This window comes from Mytilus trossulus, chromosome 9 (assembly GCF_036588685.1).
Source record: "Mytilus trossulus isolate FHL-02 chromosome 9, PNRI_Mtr1.1.1.hap1, whole genome shotgun sequence".
Classification (NCBI taxonomy): domain Eukaryota; kingdom Metazoa; phylum Mollusca; class Bivalvia; order Mytilida; family Mytilidae; genus Mytilus; species Mytilus trossulus.
In genome coordinates, this window is record NC_086381.1 from 57,097,416 (window position 1) to 57,119,833 (window position 22,418).

General features: G+C 31.9%; 3 protein-coding genes across 3 annotated transcripts in view; all 3 read right to left on the reverse strand.

Annotated features, from left to right (window-relative positions):
- Window positions 1-22,418, reverse strand: part of LOC134683151 (keratin-associated protein 4-3-like) — a 50,626-nt gene that overhangs the window by 10,758 nt on the left and 17,450 nt on the right. The gene's annotated exons all lie outside the window — the stretch shown is intronic.
- Window positions 112-5,118, reverse strand: LOC134684036 (uncharacterized). Its single transcript, XM_063543329.1, has 4 exons — window positions 5,087-5,118; window positions 2,320-2,397; window positions 1,452-1,500; window positions 112-577 (listed from the first exon to the last, which is right to left on the reverse strand). The coding sequence occupies exons 2-4, from the start codon at window positions 2,369-2,371 to the stop codon at window positions 370-372; spliced, it is 309 nt and encodes a 102-aa protein (XP_063399399.1). The 5' UTR covers window positions 2,372-2,397; window positions 5,087-5,118; the 3' UTR covers window positions 112-369.
- LOC134684037 (keratin-associated protein 5-8-like) lies at window positions 9,937-16,179 on the reverse strand. Its single transcript, XM_063543330.1, has 3 exons — window positions 16,113-16,179; window positions 14,854-14,902; window positions 9,937-10,344 (listed from the first exon to the last, which is right to left on the reverse strand). The coding sequence occupies exons 1-3, from the start codon at window positions 16,162-16,164 to the stop codon at window positions 9,996-9,998; spliced, it is 450 nt and encodes a 149-aa protein (XP_063399400.1). The 5' UTR covers window positions 16,165-16,179; the 3' UTR covers window positions 9,937-9,995.

The following is a 22,418-nucleotide window of genomic DNA, read 5'->3' on the forward strand; positions in this document are numbered from 1 at the left end:
TTCCAATTTTAATTTGACCTGTACTAAATGGATATTTTTGTATTATTAGGAGATACATATGAAAACTAGTAAATTGTTTTTCAAGGAGATAATTTTTTAAACTGTTTTAAGTAAGTGTAAAAAATATAATTTTATTAAATAACGCACAGGTTGCAACAACATACATATGATACAGTTGTTTATGTTGACAGTAGTGAAAACTAAAGTGTGATAAAAAGATTACATTTGGCGAATAGTGGATTAAGTTTGTATTATTCAGAGTGCATTACAACGTTTTAAAGAAAAACACAAAGTTAATAGTTATATTTAAGTGATTTATGTTTCTTTCATTAAGCTTTGCATTTAAAAGTTAAATGACAGGTGATTTTCTCAAACTGGATGAGTTGGTCCACCATTGGTCTTCCGGCGCATACAAATTTTGTAAGAACAAACGTGGTCTAGACAGCATTCACGTGTATTTTTACAAATTTGTCCAGCACAATTGTTGCATCTTCCTCCACGACAGGCGTTACCATTACAACATGGTTTATAAGATGTGCAAAATTCTACCCCACATGGTACAGCTCTTTTCATAAGACTTAAAAAATTTTTTAAAAAAATAGTGTATTTTTTTTCGAATAATTATGTAGATAAAAAATGACTTAAATTTTGTTTATATCAATCCATCCAAGAATTAATGAACACGTGTGTATGTTTAACAGTTTAATTAGTACAATGATACATTCCCATGTAGGCCTTCTTGTTGTGTTTTGGACGGTTGAAATATTAAAGCTAAGTTTTAGCCGGAAATCATGTATGTCGATAGTATAAGTATTATGATATAAAAAAATCCACAAAGAAATGTATAGTAAACGCAAAAGTATTTGCATTATTTGTGCAAAACCCTACATATTTTTATTCGAATTGTCCTTTGTGAAATTGTACCAATAACACATTTGATGACAGGATTGCAGTACAAATAGGATTACACTTTTGTAGACTAGAAGGTATACATTTAAATTAAAAGTCAATGTTTTTGAAGTAAGTATGAGATAATACATAAAATACCTAATAGAAATACATTTTTTAAATCTAATTTTTTAAATAAAGTAAAATTTTATTTTAAGGCCATGTTCGATACTAAAATAAACTAAAGTTATTGAGCTATCTGCAAAATGTAATATGTTGCTGATGGGGATGATGTATCTCCACTTAAAGCATTTGGCATGTTTTGATTGCAATTCTATAATGAGAGGCAAGTTATTTGTACACTAATTGTCACCTGCTGTGTACTAGCCCTCTGCGACTGTTAGATTACTCAGAAAGAAACCTTGCGTCTTTTTTTAATTAGCTTTCCGTGTTTTATTTTTAAGCACCGTTATGATACGTTGAGCCTTTTTGGAATCAATTTACTGTATGCTGTGGTGGAAGTCATATGAATTGGTGTAAACATGTTTTAAATTTCAACTCACTTTTGACTTAGCCCATATCCTTCCGGAGTTATCTCATTTGCCTGACTAACTGAAAGGAAACAGTAACAGGTATAATTATTTCCCGACCTAAACCTACACATTTCAAATGGTACATTCCTACTTTAGGGAAGAATCTACTAAAATATTTTCATGGATTGTACACAAATTGATGTATGCAGCTTTCACTTGCCAAACACAAAAAGCCTCGCCATTACAACCAAAGTATGTTTTTCTGGTTTTTTTTGTTATAATGGTTATTTGTCGGTTATTTTAATTTAAAATGAATTCTGATTGATAAAAGTTTCGGTTACACATAAAAGTTTTTTTTTGTTATTTCTTTCAATGCATGTAAATGCATTAACAGTTGTATAGGTCTTACTATTGATCATGTGTTATCATTGTTTTCTTTATCTAGTTGTGATATGATGAAACATTAGAAATGACCACTTAAGAATGTTCGCGTCTCGTGTTTGTGAGTTTTTGACAGATATTTGGAATCCTTTTGTTTAGTCAATATAGTGCTACTACAAATTTTTGCAAGTTAATCCCTCCTTTTTTCCATAAAATTGTAACATATAGTTCAACAAGACACATTTCAAAATTGTATATCACTCTTGTTATTTTTCATAGCTGTTTAAAAGGAAAAGGTGCCAATGTTAAATTTATGAAAAATCTGGAGAAAATAATTTCGAAAACAACCACGTTGACCCTTAATCTTTTTTATTTTTTTTTTGCTTTTTAAGTTCCTTTATGTTCATACTATCAATTTTGTACAGTCTTTTAAGCGCTTCTTTTTATAAACAGTGTAGCGAAGATACTTAAATGGTCTGATGAACATGATAAGGATGGTGTTATAGCATTTTCCTACCTTCAACGGACATCAACACTAGACAGACGATTAAACAAATAGAAACCTGCATGCTTCTGTTTTAAATGGTACAGACTGCTACAAATATAGATTGTGCAATATATTTCTTCAGTATTATTAGTTTTAAGGAATCAATAGTTATATTATATAAACATAAATGTGTTTTTTTCTAATTTCAACTAGACGTTTCAATTGTTTTTTTTACCCAAATCGTATATCGTCTACAAAAGTATACTGCGTTTGTTCAAATACTTGCACGATTGACAAGCATGAAAGGAAAGGAGAACCTTACACAAAGGACACTTTGTGGGTATTCATGTTTCTGGCTACTATTTGTGTACTATTTCAATTAAATGAAAATGAAGCACAAAGAGTTGCTGGGGAGGTAGCCCATGTTAACTTACAACAAACAAGAATAGAAATGAATCATAACAAGGTATATGTTATATGATCATTCTTTAAAAAGGTATTTTACTTTTTCAAATTATATGCATTTATTATAAAAAAATATATTTTAATCTGTAAATATATTATAAATATATACAATTTATATGTAAAAGAATTACCCAAAACCTACAAATAAATTTACTGTTTCAAGTAATAGTATTTCCTGAAAGTACTTGCATTAAGTAAAAGAATGGCTTACAAGTGATACACGAATTACTAAGAGTACTAAAAGAAATACTTAAATATTAAAAGAATTACTTACTTTCATTAAAATAATAACGTACTTTCATTAAAATAATAACGTACTTTCATTAAAAGAGATACTTAATGTGTATTAAAAGAATTACTTACTTTAATAAAAAGAAATACTTACTTTTATAAAAAAAATGCTTACTTTTATAAAAAGAATTGCTTACTTTTACTTAAAGAATCACTTACTTTTATTTAAAGAATTACTAACTATAATTAAAAGAAATACTTAATGAGTATTACATGAATTCCTTACTAAAACAAAAAGAATAACTTAGTATATAGGGAAGAAATTACTTAAGTATTTATTAAAAAAAATACTTAAGATACACTGAAAAATAACTTAAATGTAATTACTAGGTAATTACTTACAATAACTTGGCATAACTAGCAATTACTCAATTTTTGACAAATATTTTTACTTGGTTTTTTTCTTAATTTGAGTAAAATTAATACTTGTTATAAGTAAATGAAAGTCATTTTTTTTGTGTTAAAAGATAATACAATATAAAACTACAATTGTTCATCCTTTAATAAAATTGAGAATGGAAATGGGGAATGTATCAAAGAGAAAACAACCCGACTATAGAAAAAAACAACAGGAGATGATCACCATCAAGACTCTTTTACTCACTTAAGACAGTTTTTTGTATACGTCCGTTTCCAGTTTATTTAATCCAGGTTCAAACTCCTTTGCATATGTTATTTTACCTGTGCTTTTTAATAACATACAATTTTCTATAAAAACATATCAGATCTGAATTACATGAAGAGTACTATACATGTACATAACACAGACAATAACCTGTATTGAACGTAGAAGTTCCAAAATGGGGAAGAACATTGTGCTATTTTTAGCACAACCGTTGAGTTGCTTATGATGTATAACATAATTATCTACATGTATAACGAGAAAGAATTGGATATCGTTTGATATCGATTCGAGTAATTGATGTGTAATTCCGTTATAATGTTAATCATTACTGTCTAAATTAAATAATGGTAGCTATTTTATGTTCAAAAATCGCATTCTGTTTAACTTAAATTTTGCAAATTGTTGATCAAGCCTTTCGCATATACCAGTATGTTCCGGTGTCAAACGTAAGCATCTGATTTTTTCAGAATGAAATAGTTTTAACTAACGAAAAAAAGTAGTTGAACTGTAGAATCGTTTTATATATTTAATTTGTACGTTTTCATGGTCGAAATATACGTAGTCTTTATTTTAACTTTGAAACTCATCAGTGATATAATAACGAGACAATAGAAATATTGTAAGATCTAGCAGAGTGTTACGATAAAAGGAATCTTCATGCAAAAGATTTTAAAAAAAGGTAACTTACGGTATGGAAGTTTCTTGACGAAATATATTTCTGTTGTTTTTCACCTATTATACAAAATTTCGACACATTTTGTACGGTAATTAATTAGAGAATCTTGTTTGTGGTTGTACGTCCTTCCACGGAAACTGGCTTATTAACCGACCCATAATATTATTGTACTGCGAACATTCATATTTCCTTATGACGTGATGTGTATGCTACTTAGTTAAATTAATTTTTGCAGTTAAAGATGCCTTTTAAAATTGAAATGTTTTAAAATTATAGCGATATAGCATAATACACAGTCACATGTTTGAAGTTAAACATGTGTATTTATATATCAAACAGGTAGGTGAAAACCAGTATTTGAACATATATAAAGATGAAAATGACAAAGTGTGGTTATCGTAAACATGATAAATTCACCTGTCAAATACAATGAAACACCATATAATTAGATATAGTGTACTATATTATTTTAATCAATATATCAACGTTTAGATTGTTTAATGTTATTGTCCTTCACGTCCACTATAATCAGTCGTTGCTTATACAAAACATGTTTTAATGTCTTCCTTATATTTGACAAAGTATGCACATATGCAGTTTAACTCATCAATCATTGTCAATGACGTAAACGTACAACGTATATATCATAAATGTAAAATACAATAAAAAAGGATGTTCGTGTATAAGAAATGCAAACACATTTTTTTTAATAATTTCAAAAAAAAAATCTGCATAATTACCCGTGGATTATGGAATTAATCCAATCACAATACTTGAATTATGGTATAAAAGGCCATGCTACATTTTAAGTATTGGTCCATCGGAATTAAATAAAACCGACAATGTGCTGCTTCCCATGTTAGAATCGATATAATGACTGTTTTATATTTCAAAAACTATGATTTTCCTTTTAATTTTCTTTTTTTTTCTATATATATATTTTTTTTCTTTCAATTTGTTTAAAGAAGAGAAATATTCTCATCAACGGTATACGAAAACTGTGCTGCATATATATGATGCGACATGTAATTGTAAGTTGTAAAGTGACCTGTCAGATGAGGACAAACAACTAGGACACTTATAACATGTGTTATTATGAATATTTTTATGAAACAAACATGTATGTGGTATCCTTGATAATAACATTGACATTGGTATCTCCTTAAGACACCAACACAAGTCGTAAAAAGTAAAACAACAGACCCTGACTTAAGTTATTAAGAACAGGGTCAACAATTTATAAGAACTGGATTATGCACATTAATATACCAATATTCCGGTGAAAAGGTGCAACAAAGGAGTAGGTCCAATAAGACCCCTTTTTGGCCCCAAAATATAGCAGTTTTACAAAATGGTTCAAATGTAAACTTTTAGTTACTTATTGAACAATAGAATGATTCTGCTACACAAATATGTGCTATTTTTAACAAAACAATGCACATATATCGAGAACTAGCACTATTAAGGCATGCTAAATTATTGAAATCTTCACAATTCTAGCATTTTAGTTAAATTTGAGACGGTTTCCGTGTAAAACGAAAGTGGCCACATTCGTGTTCATCCTTTATATTGAAATGTAAGTTGTATTGGATGATAATACATAACATATATAAAGGTTGAGGATGAACACGGATGCGGCCACTTTTATTTTTGACAAAAACCATTTGAAAAGTTACATTTTTCGGCATACTTGGTAGATTTTTCATATTTGAGCTTAAATTGGATCGTTTTTAATGACTAAATTAGTTAAAATCTTTCACATAAATTAATTGAATCAAATGAAATAGACACTTAAGTGTTTAAAAAGTGTTCAAAAACTTTCGTGAGATGAACTTGAAATTTGAGGCCAAAATCCGTCCTTACCGGACCTACTCCTTTCAAACAGATCGCGTCGAAGTATTCGTACTGAACACAGCTGAAAACAACTCACTAACCTTCGTGGACAAACATAATGGAAATTCCAGATGATTTGAATGCCTTACTAGCAGCCATGAAGCTAACTGGAAAAGAACCTGCCTGGAAGTTTTCCTCAAGTTCTGACCAGGTGTCCGTACAGCTCACGTGGACCAAGACAAAGGCTAAGGAACCAGAGGCACCCTCTAGTAAATCCAAGCCGGCCCTGAAGAGTAAGCCACCCTCCACCAGGAGAAGAGACGCAAAGCGCTTTGACCAGTGGAAGGCAACAAAAACAGCTGAGGTACCTGCTGACAAAGTCAAACATACCACCACACAAACAGAGACAAGAGACAGCGTTGTTGGACCTGTACTCACACCAACGAAGTACAAGGGGGAACCAGCTGGGGTTGTAGTCAGTAGGGATATTGTCACCAGTCCCTACAACCCCAACAAGGCCTGCCACCGCCTAGTATTTTATACCTCCACCAATGACAGAGGCAAGCGCAGTAGGATCGACTTTGAAGATGGGTTCGACATCGACCAAACAGACCTACTGCGCACACCACCACACACATCGCCAGTCATCAATGAGGAATCCAAAGAGGCAATGAAATCAGCCATACAAGCGGCCCGACCAAATACTCCGTACCAGCAACACCAACGCAGTCGGAGTAAAATGAAGGCAAACCGACCAACAGACTCCAGTCTATAAGATAGGTTATTCAGTCCGCAATATCCAACAGGTTAGCCGGACTTAAAAAATCCACACATCATCATCATCAAACAGATCAACGAAAGTGTATTTTGATGACGTGATTTAACTCGAGAGTAGATCTATACATGATAAACGACCTTGTTCTTTTCCTCTAATATCCGGTTTGCTAACGCTCAGGGTTAAAATAAGCGATTATAAATGCCCAACCTATGGTTAAATGAAAACAAATCTACGGCTACCAAAACTATTTCTTAAGTAAACATAAAAGGCATGAAACCGCCTGAGTTGTCTTGTAATAGCTTGTTCGCTTCGAGAGTGTGTGATCGTAAGTACTTAACCCGGCTGAATCAAACCAAGGACTTTTGAATTGGTGTTTGTTTTCTCCGCTAAGCTGTTGGCATTAATATATAAAAGCAACGAATAGTTGCCTCAAAATTAGATGTTGAAAAGGTGACATGGTATATAACATGTCACAGGAGTGTTACATTGTGAAGAGCACGTTAAGAATCCAGCTTAGAATGAAAAAAAGATATGGTATGATAGCCAATATTACAACTCTCTACAAGAGACCAAATGACACAGACATTAACAGCTATAGGTCCCCGTACGACCTTCAAAAGTGAGCAAAACCCTTACCGCATAGTTAGCTAAAAAAAGGGCCCCGAAAAATAAATGAAAAACAAATAACCCCGAAATACAAATATAAATACAAAGGTAAAAACAACGCATGGTAAATAGTCATGTTTCATTAGCATGTTATCGTCCTGATTATGCATATCAATTTGACGCTGGACAGTAAGCTGTCACTCATCATCACCCTCATTATCGTAAAAGATATTGTTGACAATGACATATTGTTATGTGTAAAATGCAAAATAAATGAACCTAACCTTTGGTAAACTCTGTAAAGTGAGGTAAACCCCCTTTTAAAAACTGTTCACAACAAACTATTTATTTCTCTTAATGAGTGTTGCAACCTTCCAAACGACATTCGACCTGATTTTGTCTGAAATGCAGTACAATATTATAACGCATGCAACGAAAACTTACGACGTTACTTAGATTGAGAAATGAACAGGTGAAAATAAAATAAATTTAAACTTTTATTTTCGAAAATACATGTTTGTTTCAATCACTACCACGCTTGTAAATCATGCATCCTCGAAGAGCTTTAACGAATGTTGCAAACAATATCAAACTAAAGCAGCATTAGCCATGCACGTATGCAAGTCGTTAGTGTGATCCTGATTAAATATGCATCAATATACAATATATACAATTAGTTTTCCACTATATTGAATATTATCATTCACCATGATATACTCTAAAATTGTCTCTTAATGTGTTATGGGTGTCGAAATTAAAAATGATAGAATTTGTTCATACTTTGCAAGGTGTATTAATAGGTCGCCGTGCATTTTCTCAAGCTACAGGTTGTGATAAAATGACAACTTTTGTATGGATTATACAGGAAAAAACAACATTATGTGATTAAAAGTTAAACTAAATGATAGAATTGTAAAATTAAATAAATGCCTTTCAACTCTGTACTTGTTTGGCTTATAAATATTTTGATCTGATCGTCACTGATGAGTCTTGTGTAGACGAAACGCGCGTCTGGCGTACTAAATTATAATCCAGGTACCTTTGATAACTATTGATAAATGCTTTGAGAATATCAAAAGAAAAGATAATGTCACCGTACGTTTTTTCTGGTTAAAATACAAAATTGCAAAATTCCATGTAGATTCCTTTAGAAAATGCACTATTTCAGATGTATCTCCCCTTAAAATGCCAATTAAAAAAAAATCAAAATCAAGTAAAAATAATATAATTTTAATCTAGTTATAATCATAAACATTTGTTCTTTTATTTGAAATTTCACATTAGTTTTCTGCATTCCTGCATCAAATTCTGCTAACTTAATTGAAAATCTGGACCTGAGGTTCCCTTTTTTTTTTAAATCCAAGATAAATCACCGGGTGAATTACGCTACATATATTGTTGACTCATGTGTAGAAAAGAGCAAATGTATATACCATAAGGAAATGCACAACTGTTTAAATTTGTAAAATTTGAATCAAATATTTATAAACGGATTTGTATTAAAGAAATATCATGCACAAATAGTACAACTCACACATAGACATTTAACGTAGATAACATGCCAAAAAAAATATATAATGAAAACATGTGGGTCTTGTTCTTGTTGAAAATAGTTTCGGATTTTTTGTTATATTTTAAATGTAAAATATTCATACCATCCGGTTCACAAACCAAAACCGAAGGATCTCTTAATGACGTGTAAATTTCGATAACATTCACCAAATTGAAACAGTATTATTTCCGCCTTTATTTCAATACCACAGTTTTTTTTTGTTGTTCTGGTGGTTATTATGTCCAAACCTTTGTGTGGCCTCCTATTAATTAAGAAAACACAATACATGGTGTTTTAACGTACTAACTTGACCAATTTATTTCTCAGAGTCATTAATAATGTCTTGACATGTAATACAAATTGTTTATTGTTAAGATTGCAGGTTGTTGAGACATATGGAACATAAATAAGAAAGTGTAGTAGTCAAAAATAAAATTGTGTCGAGTGTTTTATAAAAAAGAAAAGTCCTTAATATAAATGGAGGTACACCCAAAAAGCATCACTCTTAAAGTTCACATACATCTGTATCATTGCAGAGATATTTTATAAGCAACTATTTGCATTTAAGAATAGACACATCTTTACCTTGTGCTGAAAGTACCATGTTGTGATATTTGTCTAACAACCTTTTGATTTTGTTTAATCGGGTCAACGACTATAACCCTGACAAAGTTGAAAGTCATTTTGGGGATATCTACGGTCGCTGTTTTTTCAAAACCTAGAAAGTGCACTTTATTCAAAATAAGTATTTACCAATTTTTGTCAACGAAAAGATAATTATAATTCAAAATCAATCGGTTTTTATTTTCATTTTTATTTCATTTTAAACTCGTTTTACATCAAATGTAAAAGTTATAAATGGCGGTGTATATATACACACTTAATCCTTCTTGGTGGAACGTACGCATTTCTTGTAAGAACAGTTATACCCTTTACAACAGTCGTTGCTTCCTTTACAAGTTCTTGCTGTACATGACGTGCAGTTTCCGTAAACGCAACTAGAATCGTCACAGCAGTCACGGGTATTCTTGCATTTTCGTGGGTTACATGACTTGCAATTGCCGTAAATGCAACTAGAATCATTACAGCAGTCTCGAGTAGTTTTGCATTTTCTTGAGTTACAAGATTTGCAGATTCCGTAAACGCAGGTATTGCCAGGACAACACGGACTATTCTTGCAATTAGCTCCATTGAACCCACATGGTATTACACTTCTTCTTTTAACCAGTCTAAAAGAAGAAATAAGTGAGAATGTTTAAAAGATGACCGATATATTATCAAAACTTTCGTACTGACAGAGATTATTTACAGTATAGCTTAATGTAAGAAACAACTATTTTATCAGCATATTTTTAAGTTGCTCCATACACATAATGATAAAAAAGAAATAATACTTATCTAATGGGAAGTTATTTTTACCATCCCTGTTATTCTTACGGTAGTGAAATGTGTTAGAGTGATTTCGTAAAATGTTACATTGTAGTTGCATACATGTACATACAAAAGAAATGATTTGGAATGCTTGCCAATGAGACAACTCTCCACAAGAGACCAAAAGGTCAGAAATTGACAACTGTAAGTCACCGTATGGCCTTCAACAATAAGCGATGCCTATACCACATAGTCAGTTATACTAGGCTCCGAAATGACACATTAAAATAATTCAAACGAGAAAACTAAAGGTCTAATTTATTTATAAAAATAATTAACGATAAACAGATATGTAACACATAAACAAACGACAACCACTGAATTTCAGGCTCCTGACTTGGAACAGGCACGTATAGAATGTGGCGGTGTTAAACATGTTAGCGGGATCCCAACCCTCTCCCTAACCTGGGACAGTGTTGTAACAGTACAACATAAGAACGAACTATAAACATCAGTTGAAAAAGCTTTTACTCCTCAGAAGGATACAAATACTTCACAGATTTGACGTTGCCGGGTACTCTTATATTCCAACAAAAAGACACTAAGTACAGGTCTGAAAGTACTCGCAGTTACTGACAACTAGTTTAAAGCCACTAACAACTTATTAAAAAATCATGCATCTAAAAATAACTTATCAATCAGTACACATCCAATGGATTTAGTGTAAAGAAATCATAAACAGTCGGACAAAACACGACCTTGTGCAATGCTAAGATACAGGTATCGACATATTGTAGATCCATGAATGTGTATATGTATATAACAATAATATTTAATTTGCTTTGGAATTACTGATAACAAAATCAATACTTATATCAATAACAGTATATTTAATGATATTTAAATGTGTTGAATTGATAACCTTTAAGAATAAGTTTTCCAGGACCGTTGGTAAATTTTTCGGGCACGGCAAAAAAACCTTTCCGTCAAATTGAGGATGGCAGCATGTAGTGTTTGAATTGAATAAATCAGGAAAGTCAGCATGTAACACTTGACTTGAAAATATTTGACCAAAATAAATTAACTGTGTTACATAAAATGTAGCCTTTTCTAATCTAAGTAATGTTAACTTATGTATTCATACAATTCCTATGTTATATGCTACACATCATGTCTTTAAAATTATAGACAACGTCAAATGTTTGAATATTTGACTTAATATTTTTCTTCTACGCTTTATTTGTTTTCCTTTTGGTTAAATTCAAATAACGTTAGGCTAGTGCTAATGAGCCTCTTATATGTTTAAAGAAATACACATGTCTTTAAATATATTGGTGATAACATGTATCACACTTGAAATGGTAACCGTTCTACGTATCAGTTGTGTTGACCAGATAAATCAAAGGGCTGTCTTTTGAATTTCGTCATTGTTTTTTTCAAACTAATTAATCAAACTATAGCTATTTACGCATAAGTTTCTCAGTTTTTTTGGGGGGAGAAGGTAACTAACGTGAGGGTACCAACCTACCACTTTTACGGTTTAATAGAGGTTTCCAGACTTGCTACGTATCAGGTACGGTTGGTACGTAACACAACCGTTGGTGCTGTTTGGGAGGTTTCATTTAACGCATGAGATTATTGTATGTATCATGATAAGAATAGAGAAACAAAATTGCATATCAGTGATAAAAACCGTTATCTTTTATTTTATTACGATTTCACTGCTTCAAGAAAACCTTGCACGTGATATTATACGATAACATTTATTTTGTGCACAAGAGAATGAATTAAACAGTCCTTACTGGAACTGAGTTGCCTCGACCTTTATATTCTAAATATAGATTTGCGTTTCTGTATGGCTATATTTCTGTTTTTTGTATATTAAGAAAAGGATTAGAATAAAGAATGTTTTCTAATACTTAAATATAAATTGGAATAATTAGAAATTACTTATTAATAATATCTTACTTGTACCTTACTGGTGTCGTTAATGACTACATAGACGGATCCAGGGGAAGGGGGGCTTGGGGACCCCCCCCCCCCCCCCCCTTATGAAAAGTTCTGGATGCGTCACTGAACTAGTACACGTGCTAATGGCAAAAATTAGTTCACAATTGTATTGATTTCTCATTAGATATTTTTTTTATTAATTAAGCTATCTTTTCGATCATTTCAGCAACATTTTTTCATAAAACGCAACGCACATTGTAAAACTATCGATCTATCTCTTTCCTTATGTTTTGTCTCTGAACTTTTAATAAAATTGTTGATTATATTAATTACTTAAAGAATGAATATAAATTTTATGACACTAATGAAAACCATTTTTTGAGTAGACATATTTATCATCACGATGTTACTTCATCGTGTTAGCTTATTATTGTTATGTCACTAGATATTGTTATTACATTGATATTTGTAAATATTGTCGCGAGTAAAATTGCACATGCCTGCGAGTAGTATAATATAATCTACAAGGGGTAATATTAAACCAATATCCATCCATTAATCCTTTTGTCGTACAGCATTGCCAGAAAAACTTTATACAACACAGCGTATTTTGTTCACTGATAACGGCAATAATTTGACGCTATATTTACACTTAGTCTAATGCAATATGAATATGTCTTTCTAACTCTTCGTAATGTTCTACGGAAAATACTGTGTTGCTATATAATGTCTTTTGCACCATTTACAACTGATTTATGGACTCAAAATTTAAGGATCATTTTCATCGGCTGGTAAAGGTTTCTTTGTAATTTGGTTCAGTCAGGTTTGTATGTACTCGTATCATGAAAACGATATTACTTAAAATAGTTTAACTCCAGTTTTTCTGAGTTTACTCTCCTTGCTTACTGCGAAAAAGATATTAAAAAGGGCATGTTTCTAAAATTTATAGAGCATATTGATTTTATTAGGGTTTTTTTTTTGTAAAGAAAAACTTTAAGCCCTACGGTAAAGATAATTGTCCAAAAAGGAAGGATGCCAAGTAAATACGATATCAGCCATATCTCTATGCATAATTGTTCAAATTGAATATGTAAACGACCTTGTATTTTTTATAACTTCATTCCGGATGTCTGATTTTTTTTTTATCGTTATTCAATTCTTCCACATATATATACAACAGATATATTACATATTACACAAAATTATCACAAGGCAATGTTATTAAGTAAAATGACATATGTACATAATCAGTACAGTAATCAGAAATCACGCATTTTGACACCTTCGGTTTCTTGTAACAGAGTTATAATTTTTATAAAGTATGTATGACCATGTCTCCCTGGACTTTTTTTTTTTTATCTATACCACTTCACAAATCTAATAGACCTCTCGCGCACTGACTGAACAATGATTTGGTTTTATATTAATTTTGTCATTTTTCTTTTGTTATTAAGGTCAATTTATTTTGTTCAAATACATTTTATTTGATCATGTTTTCTAAAAACTTACCAAAATAAATACAAAACTTTAACATTTTATTATGATACATAATGTTATTACAAACAAAATTTATAAAGTTTTAAATTTGTTTTGTAATTTAGCTTCTTTGTATCTATGTAGTTTCACGGGGAAATAACTCTTAACTATAAACCTTTCGTACCGACGGTTACTTGCAACGGTTGCTTGAAAGCATAATCGAGTGCACACACTATTGTTTTCTACGAATACAAGAAGAAACCACATGCAATTAGTCCCACATTACAGCTAAAAATTCTCTAAACAGTTATGCATATGATTTCTAACACATTTGTTGATATAAAGTGTATACATCACTAATTTTCAAAAGTTAAATGACGGCTCCCACTTTGTACTACGGTTGGTAGGGTAGCAAATCTGGAAACCTCTACTAGCCTGTGATTATTCATCATCCAGACAAAAGTTTCCGTTAGGAGTTTATTTTGTAGATGTATCAGTATTTGCTTTATATTAAAACCCATGTATAATTGGAATCCATATTAAATTATAGCAAAATTGGTTTGATCAACCTTCAAATGAGCAATGTTCCATAAATAGGGGTACCTAAATTCCATCCATGATCAAAAGTCCTATTCTACATATTTGAATATATATATATAATGGTTATTTTTTTTTAATCTATAAATATTTATAACAAGGTTACACTATTCCATTTATATATTGAAAATGTTTCGTCTCAAAGAGAAAATATAAAATAAAAAATATTTTTACAGAATGGATACGATTTGTATAGTGTGACATTAAATCTACAATTATTAAATTCTAGTGTATAAATCGTATATCTGTTAGAATATACATTTCCGTACTTCTCGTTTACAGGAAAAAATAACACTATACATAAAATCAAGCAATAGGCTTCGTGGATTATAAATCCAACTTACTTGTGAGCCAGTTCATTATCCTCTGCCAGTTCTTCGTTGGCCATGCTTACTGAAAGCATAGAGTAATTTGTATTTATTTTAGTATCGTGTCTAAAATATGTTTTACGACACACACTAATATAACTATAAAGATATAACGATATAATCAGATATATTACATATTTTTTGTGGGAAACTATTCTAAATTATTTGAGATGCAAACAATTTGGTTTAAGTTGTTTCATTAGCGTATAGTTGGCATCTTTCACTATTTTTAATATTTAAAGTTCGTTCCTTCAAAAGACACATTGCTTTTTTTTTATATTTCATACAGATGACTACCTGTAGAAGTTGTTTTATCAGTTGAAGTCAATGTTTGGGTTTTGAATATATGAATAACATCATATCTGAAATTACTTTATTAAATCAGTTTTCCAACAACAAAAACAACAAAACAATTCATAGCTAAACATTAACAGTCTTCAACCATGTATAAATATTTAAAAAGATTGGGAAAGCTTTAGATTGTATTAATTATCGAAAGTTTGTAACTAAAATTGTTAGGAATAAATCAAAGATAAATTTTCGCCATTAAAAAACCAATGAAACCACCAAAAAAGGTGTTTGGCTCGGGAAATCTGTATGATCATGACAAAAGGCAAGAACAAAGACATAATACAGTAGGACTTTCGGCAGTGGCTCTTGAAAGTCTTTTGTTTTTCGATATACGATGTAAAAACCACTGCGGCTACGTTTAAAGCATTTATTCTTACTTCGCGTTCGTCGTTGTATCAGAATATAAGCACATACAATTTTAAAATAAATGATACGATATTATTGAAGTTTATCAGATAGTAAATGTCATGGAGTACACTTTTTTGTGCTAACTGAAAAATATATTCATGTGCATGATACAAATATACATGTACAGTATACATGTGACAGATGTTCCGAGTAGAGAAATTTTTGTTTTTCTACAAAAACTTCCAAGTATTATAAAATGTATAAGCCTTTTTTAAATGAATTGTTTTATATTTAAACTTAACCAAGTCACTTACATGCATATCATTATAGTCCTTCGGACTTTTATGAGTATAATCCTGAATTTGTCTAGTTTGTACACTAATAAATTATTTAATAACGACTGTTATCTTATTCTCATACATTCATCAGGTCTGAAATCTTTATTAAGAATTTTATTATTTCAATTAAAATGAAACAACGGTCATTCACATCAGCAAATCGTGAAATAAATAATGATATCTTTATAAATTGATTACCTCCAACGAACGCTATCAACAGACTGGCGAATAAACAGATAGCAATCTTCATTTTTCTTGTATCTCGTCTCTGTAAAACAATACAAAACATATATATTTTTCATTATTTTATACATGTTTTCTGATCAAAACTCGCTATAAAAAATCCGAGGTTTCAATTTTTTCAATGCAGTCCACGAATTTTAAGCAAGCTGTCTAATATTTTAATGTGCGTTCCATTATGTTATTAACCTGGTTTTGTACATTGGTATTTGCATTCAATGCTCGCTGTGAAAATCTGATTTACAGTTACGTCAAATGTTGATAAAATGACAGATATTGATGAGAGAAACTTCAAAAAGAAAAGAAAAAAGTTATGTTTTTCTCTGTCATTTTATCAATGTCAAATATTGATACATTTGCAGTTTCTCAAATAAGGCATGTAAATTACAAGAAAACGAGAGGACTGTCACGTTTTAAACATAGTATAGTGGATACTATTATAAAATTACATTTCAATGTAGCAAATTAGTAGTAAAATTGTTTAAAATGTTCAATACAAATCCTCCATATTCAGAAGTTTGAAAGATTTCTGAAACTGACTAAGTTGCTACTTAACTGAAGCTGATTCTTCATACGTTATACAAAGTACATGCATAATAAGTCAATCTACATTTTATATCTGTTTGTGTGCGTATTAAGTTATTTATCAATCGTTGATCCTGATTTTCTTTGAATCTAGAGCAGTTAAACCTAGGAGCACATAGGAAGAATTACAAATTGTATTTTTAGTTTGACATGAATCAGATATTTCGATGTGACACGTGCAATAAGTAATACATAATACATGTAATACTAAACAGAAAAATCATTGAAATTAAAGAAAATGTACACAACTACAGTGGTTTATGTTCGATACTTTATACTGTTAATAAACAGATGACAGACAGGGACGTAGCATAATTAACACGACTAAGAATCTGTGCATAGGTACAAACGTTATATGTCAATTGTTTTCTTATTGCTTTCAACCTAAAAAAAATCTTCTTTCAATTTTTAACTTAAAATGACTTAAATTGTACTTACACGAGCAGATATAACTATGAATAGGTTTTAGTCTTCTGACTATATTATTTACTTTTTCAAGCTTTTATACTTGATTTTGCCTCTGAAATCATTTAATATCAGCTGACATATAGTTTTTATAAGTATCCTGGTGGGTTGTTGTACTGTCTTTCACGACTATTAATCAACTGGTCCTAACTAGTTACGATGCACGCAGACTGAATAAAAAACGAAAATATTATAGTGCGATGTTTAAATTGTTATAACGGGTAAAAGTATTATTTTATTTGTTTTTATGAATGTTACTTTTACGGTCTGTTTTGGTCATATTTACTAAACGTGACTCATGTTATTGTTCTATGATAATTTGTATATTCCTGACTTTCATTGTTTTGTAATTCTTTAATACTTATGACGTGGCGCTGTAATTATACATCCCGTCATTGTCTTATTGTTCTATGATATAGTTTGTATTCTTGTCTTTCTTTTTTCTAATATGATTTTATATGTGTTTTTTTGTGTTTCTTTGATACATACCGTCATTGTGTCAAGGTGAAATTTTGTATTATCGTCTTTCATTTTTGCTGGTGTGTTTTGTATGTATGCTTTTTTGTGCTTCTTTGTTACATGTTTTTTTGCGTTTGTATTTAAAAAGATTATAACACAATGTTTACTGCTGTAACTGACATTCTTACCTAGTATGTCAGTTTGTTTTGTTCACACATCGTTGTCAATACCATGGAATTTGACGCGACTGTCATGAAAGTGAGAGTGAGAAATTTAGCTAGTTATGAAAATGGTTTAATCCCCCATTGTCTACACAAGAAAATACATGTACCAAGTCAGGAATATGACAAATGTTATCATTTGGCATTTTTGTGATTTTTCTCATTGTTACGTTGAATGTCAGCCGAGGTTAATCCTATCATCTAACAATGATAATTTTGTTTATTCAGTAGTATTGATTACCCTTGATTTGTACTTATAAAATATTCCATCATGTATTTCTTGGTGTTGGGGTAGTTTGTGAAGACTGTAAAATAATGAATTGTGTAATATTTTCTTAAACTTCAATTCATGTTTACCAATAGTAATGACAATATAATAGATACACTATAAAAAAAGGAAATAATATGAAATTGTACATTAAACAAGTCATAATCAAATATAGTCCGGCCGATTGGTGCAGATATAGAGCAGAATTGCTCACTTGATGGGGAAAGCATGAAACTTTGCATAGTAGTTCTTGGTTATATATCTTTAATTTCACCTATGAACTCACTCTGAAAAAATCCAATATGGCTTGCATTTTCAAAATGGCGGAAAAACGGTATAAATATCAAGATTGTTTTGAAGGTATTCTACATAATTTCGGAAATTAAAGTAATGATTCTTTAAAAATGAATTTTATGTTCTTGAATTTGTTATCAATTAATTTTAAAATGTCTATAACACATACATTTGCAAATATGGCTGCATATACAAAAACAAATAGTGAAATTCAAAATGTTAATCAATATGTTACATGTTAGTGTAATTGTTCTTTAAACGCTTTCCGTTTTAATGGTTGGAATGAAATAGGTTGAAACGAGTCGATTGAACGTTAATACAGGTCGGTTAAACGTGGTGAAATAGTAGGTGACTCATTTTAACTTTGAGGAAGTGCCGAGGGCACCTTGTCTCGTGTCTCTTCAATGCCACGTCTTACGTCACTTATCGCGTTTTCATCTGCCGTACCCACTACATAGTCAAAGTATTCTATGTAATCAATAGGTAAACCTTTCTTCAGGCGGATTAGACAATTGCCATCATTTAAAATGGTTAAGGGGCAACTATTTCCTTTTCCAACTACGTGCGAAATAAATTCGCAACTTTTCAGCGAGCATGGTCCTAAAATGAACTCCTAGTCAGCACTTTTATTAGTTTTAATGGTAACAGTCGTTTTTGAGTTTGGCGGAACTGTGATAGTTAGTTTTATGCAAACTTGTTGAGTTGAGATCTCGTTTCCACTGTTAACAAATGCCGCATTTATCACTTTATTGTTGATGGTAAATGTGGGAGTACTCAGGTTTATCACTGCGCTCAGTGTGTCCAAAAAATCTAGCCTAAGTATAACATCGTCTCTTAATGTCTCTTTACACAAATCCCATTGTATGTTTACTCTATTAATGTCGAGAGTCGTTCTTTATAATATTCCCAAAACAAGCTGTTAACACAAACCACGTAGCGTTACGTTCTCCAAATCTCCATTTTCTGCCGGAAGTAATTTCTCATTAACTAATGTTATCATTGCAGCAGTGCCCACAATCATGCTCACACTCTGATCATGTATAGTAACTCGTACTGCTAAGCTCTTTCAAATGGTTCGTCTGATAACAATATCGGACAAGGCCTTGGCCCTTTGTTCGATTTTGTTATGAGGTGATGTTTCATGGCCAATAGACTTTGGAATCGTGCGTTGGCCTACTGGCCCGACCCTTTGTTGAATGTTTTTGTGTTCCTCTCTATTACATGCCTTGAAGAATCTTTGTCTTTACATCCTCGACGGAATGGTTCGGTTTCAATCTAGTTTGATCGTGTTTCTTGCTGAAGCGCTGCTCCAAATGAATGCTTTTTGAAGGCCTTGGAATCATTATCTGTGTTTACCTTGCGTGCGTACTCAAAGCCAACATCGGCCTGGCAATCTGGGGCCTACACACATTTTTCCTGTTTTCCCATTGTCATCTACCGATAGTTCGTTCAAATTTGTAAATGGAAGCCTCCCAAGTAATGGATCCTTTTCAATTGAGTTTTTGCATTTTTGGGAGCTGTGGGCTTCGGCTCCGATCCCTTGCACCAAGATTTTCTTGCCATCGGGTATATCGAGCACCTGATATCACCACTAGTTTTTGGTGGGGTGCGTGTTGTTTATTCTTTAGTTTTCTATGTTGGGTCATGTGTACTCTTGTTTTTCTGTTTGTCTTTTTCATTTTTAGCCATGGCGTTGTCAGTTTGTTTTAGATTTATGAGTTTGACTGTCCCTTTGGTATCTTTCGTCCCTCTTTTATCTCTCCAATGAGAAGTCTGAAAAGAGGTGTTGCCACATTCTCTTGGTTTCCTCTGCCCTTTTCTGGATCGGTCAGTGGAGTTATCTTGCTGTTATTGGAAGTCTGTTAGAGCTCCAGGAGCTGTCACGGTTGTCATAATTGGAGTGATAAATGTGGGATTTGCCATTGACTTGACGGGGATAATACCGTAAGTAGGCACTGCATTCAGCATTGGAGAAACTTGATAAAATTCACTTGCAGCCAATTGTATCTGTAATTGTGTACTGCTCTGAACCAAATATTATTGACTCATAGTAGATGGTAAGTGTGCGTAAGAAGACACATACGCCTTTTGCTGGTATCCTTGATTAGTACTGGTGGTTTATAGTATGTTTTTTAATGGAGATTGTTGTTGAATAATTTAAACTGTCTCATACAGGGCCAAGGGCCCTGATATAGAACTTTTGACTTCAGGTGAAGACACCTTCAACAGAGTTGGTGCGGTTAATGGTTCATGCGAACTACAATTGGGGTAAGATCAAAGGCATGGATTTTGTTGTGTACTTTTGGTAAACTTGCGTTGTACTGGCTAAGTTCAAATTTTGGTTTAGATGATGTGTCTATTGCTGGGATTTTAACTTCTTTATTTCGATTGTTCACTAATTCATTCACAACAGATGCCAGTTGTTGCAAGGTACCCTGCTGTTCAAATGCGCTTTTGAATTGAACTGTGTCTCATTCCTCAGTTGTTGTCAGCTTGTATAAACGTCTCACCACAACATTGAATATCTTATTGTTCTGACCATCAATTCCGCCAAGCAATTATTACTAGCCTTGTGGTCTATCCTGTCTTCAGACTGCTGAAGTTGCTGAGATATTGCTCTCATCTGTTTGTTATTAATATTCATTGCCTCTTTCTATTCAGCTTGAAACGTAATGAGACTAACACATATTTTATCAATTTGCGCTTCGCTCTGTTTTATATTGCGATAAATCTCAGCTGTTCTTTGAGCCTGAGATTTTCTATCTGCTAAAATTATTTGTACAATTGTTAATAGTCATTTCTGAGCTGTCCTCTGTTAAAGCTTCTTACGCTGTGGGTTTTATCAATAACCCCAAGTGATTCAGTTTCTGCCATTTCAATTTTATTGTCCTTGTTGTCCTCAATTCCTGTCATTTCACTGATATGTGTTTAAATTCAGAATTCACAGTTTAGTACCTCAGATCAATTTTTTGCGACCCAAGAAATGAGATAGGCACTAAATAATAACTTAAGGCAGATAAATCCCAAATCACAGCTTTTATGTATGTCCAAAGACAACAAATAGTGCAGCTTTCAATGAAAGCTACTACTGCCGCTTTTTATGAAAAAGACTACTTTGTGTATGAAATGACAAGCAAGGCAAATTTAAAGGGTACAGAACTGGAACAGATACTAAATGACACTATACATCAATAAAATGCTTAAATTCAGGTCAATTCTCAATAATGAATATTCACTTATTTTTCTAGGCGGCCATTTTGAAAATAGCCGCCATTTTTGTCTTTCAAAGATAGATCAAAACAAAATCTTGCTAAATACACCAAGTCATTCAAATATGTTGCTTTTTGTGCTTCCAGCATCAAATCCACTGGTTTTTGCAATACTTGAAAATATTTTAGAACGTACGGCAGTCATCTTGAAATAAGCCTCAATATTGAATTTTGAGGGTGGGTCTATAGGTAATATTGCTCAGTACACAAAAAGGTACCATCATGCCAAAATTGGTGCTTTCCTCATTATTTGAGCATTTTTTTCACCGATCGGCCGGACTAAAAGTATTATTCAGCAACTAATAAAGAAGAGCTTAGTGTTAATAAACTGCCAACACATACATGACATAACCGTTTGTGAAAAGATTTTTATATGTTCAAATGTAAAGCCGCAAGTAAAGTGAATGTGTTCAAATTTTATAGTAAATTATTATTTATAGTGGATTCGATATAACGGGTGCGTTTAAAAAATGTTCGATTCGCTTTTGTTCATGGTAAATGTTGTTATATCGAATGGCTCAAGATCATATTTGTCTCTGACTGTTTGTGTTTATAACGTCTTTACGCTAGATCCATTGGACATTGGATGTGTACTGATTGATATTTTAGCCTAAGATGCACGATTTTTCTATTAGTTGTTAGTGGCTTTGATTTAGCTGCCGGTAACAGCGAGTACTCTCAGATCTGTACTAGATGTCTTTTT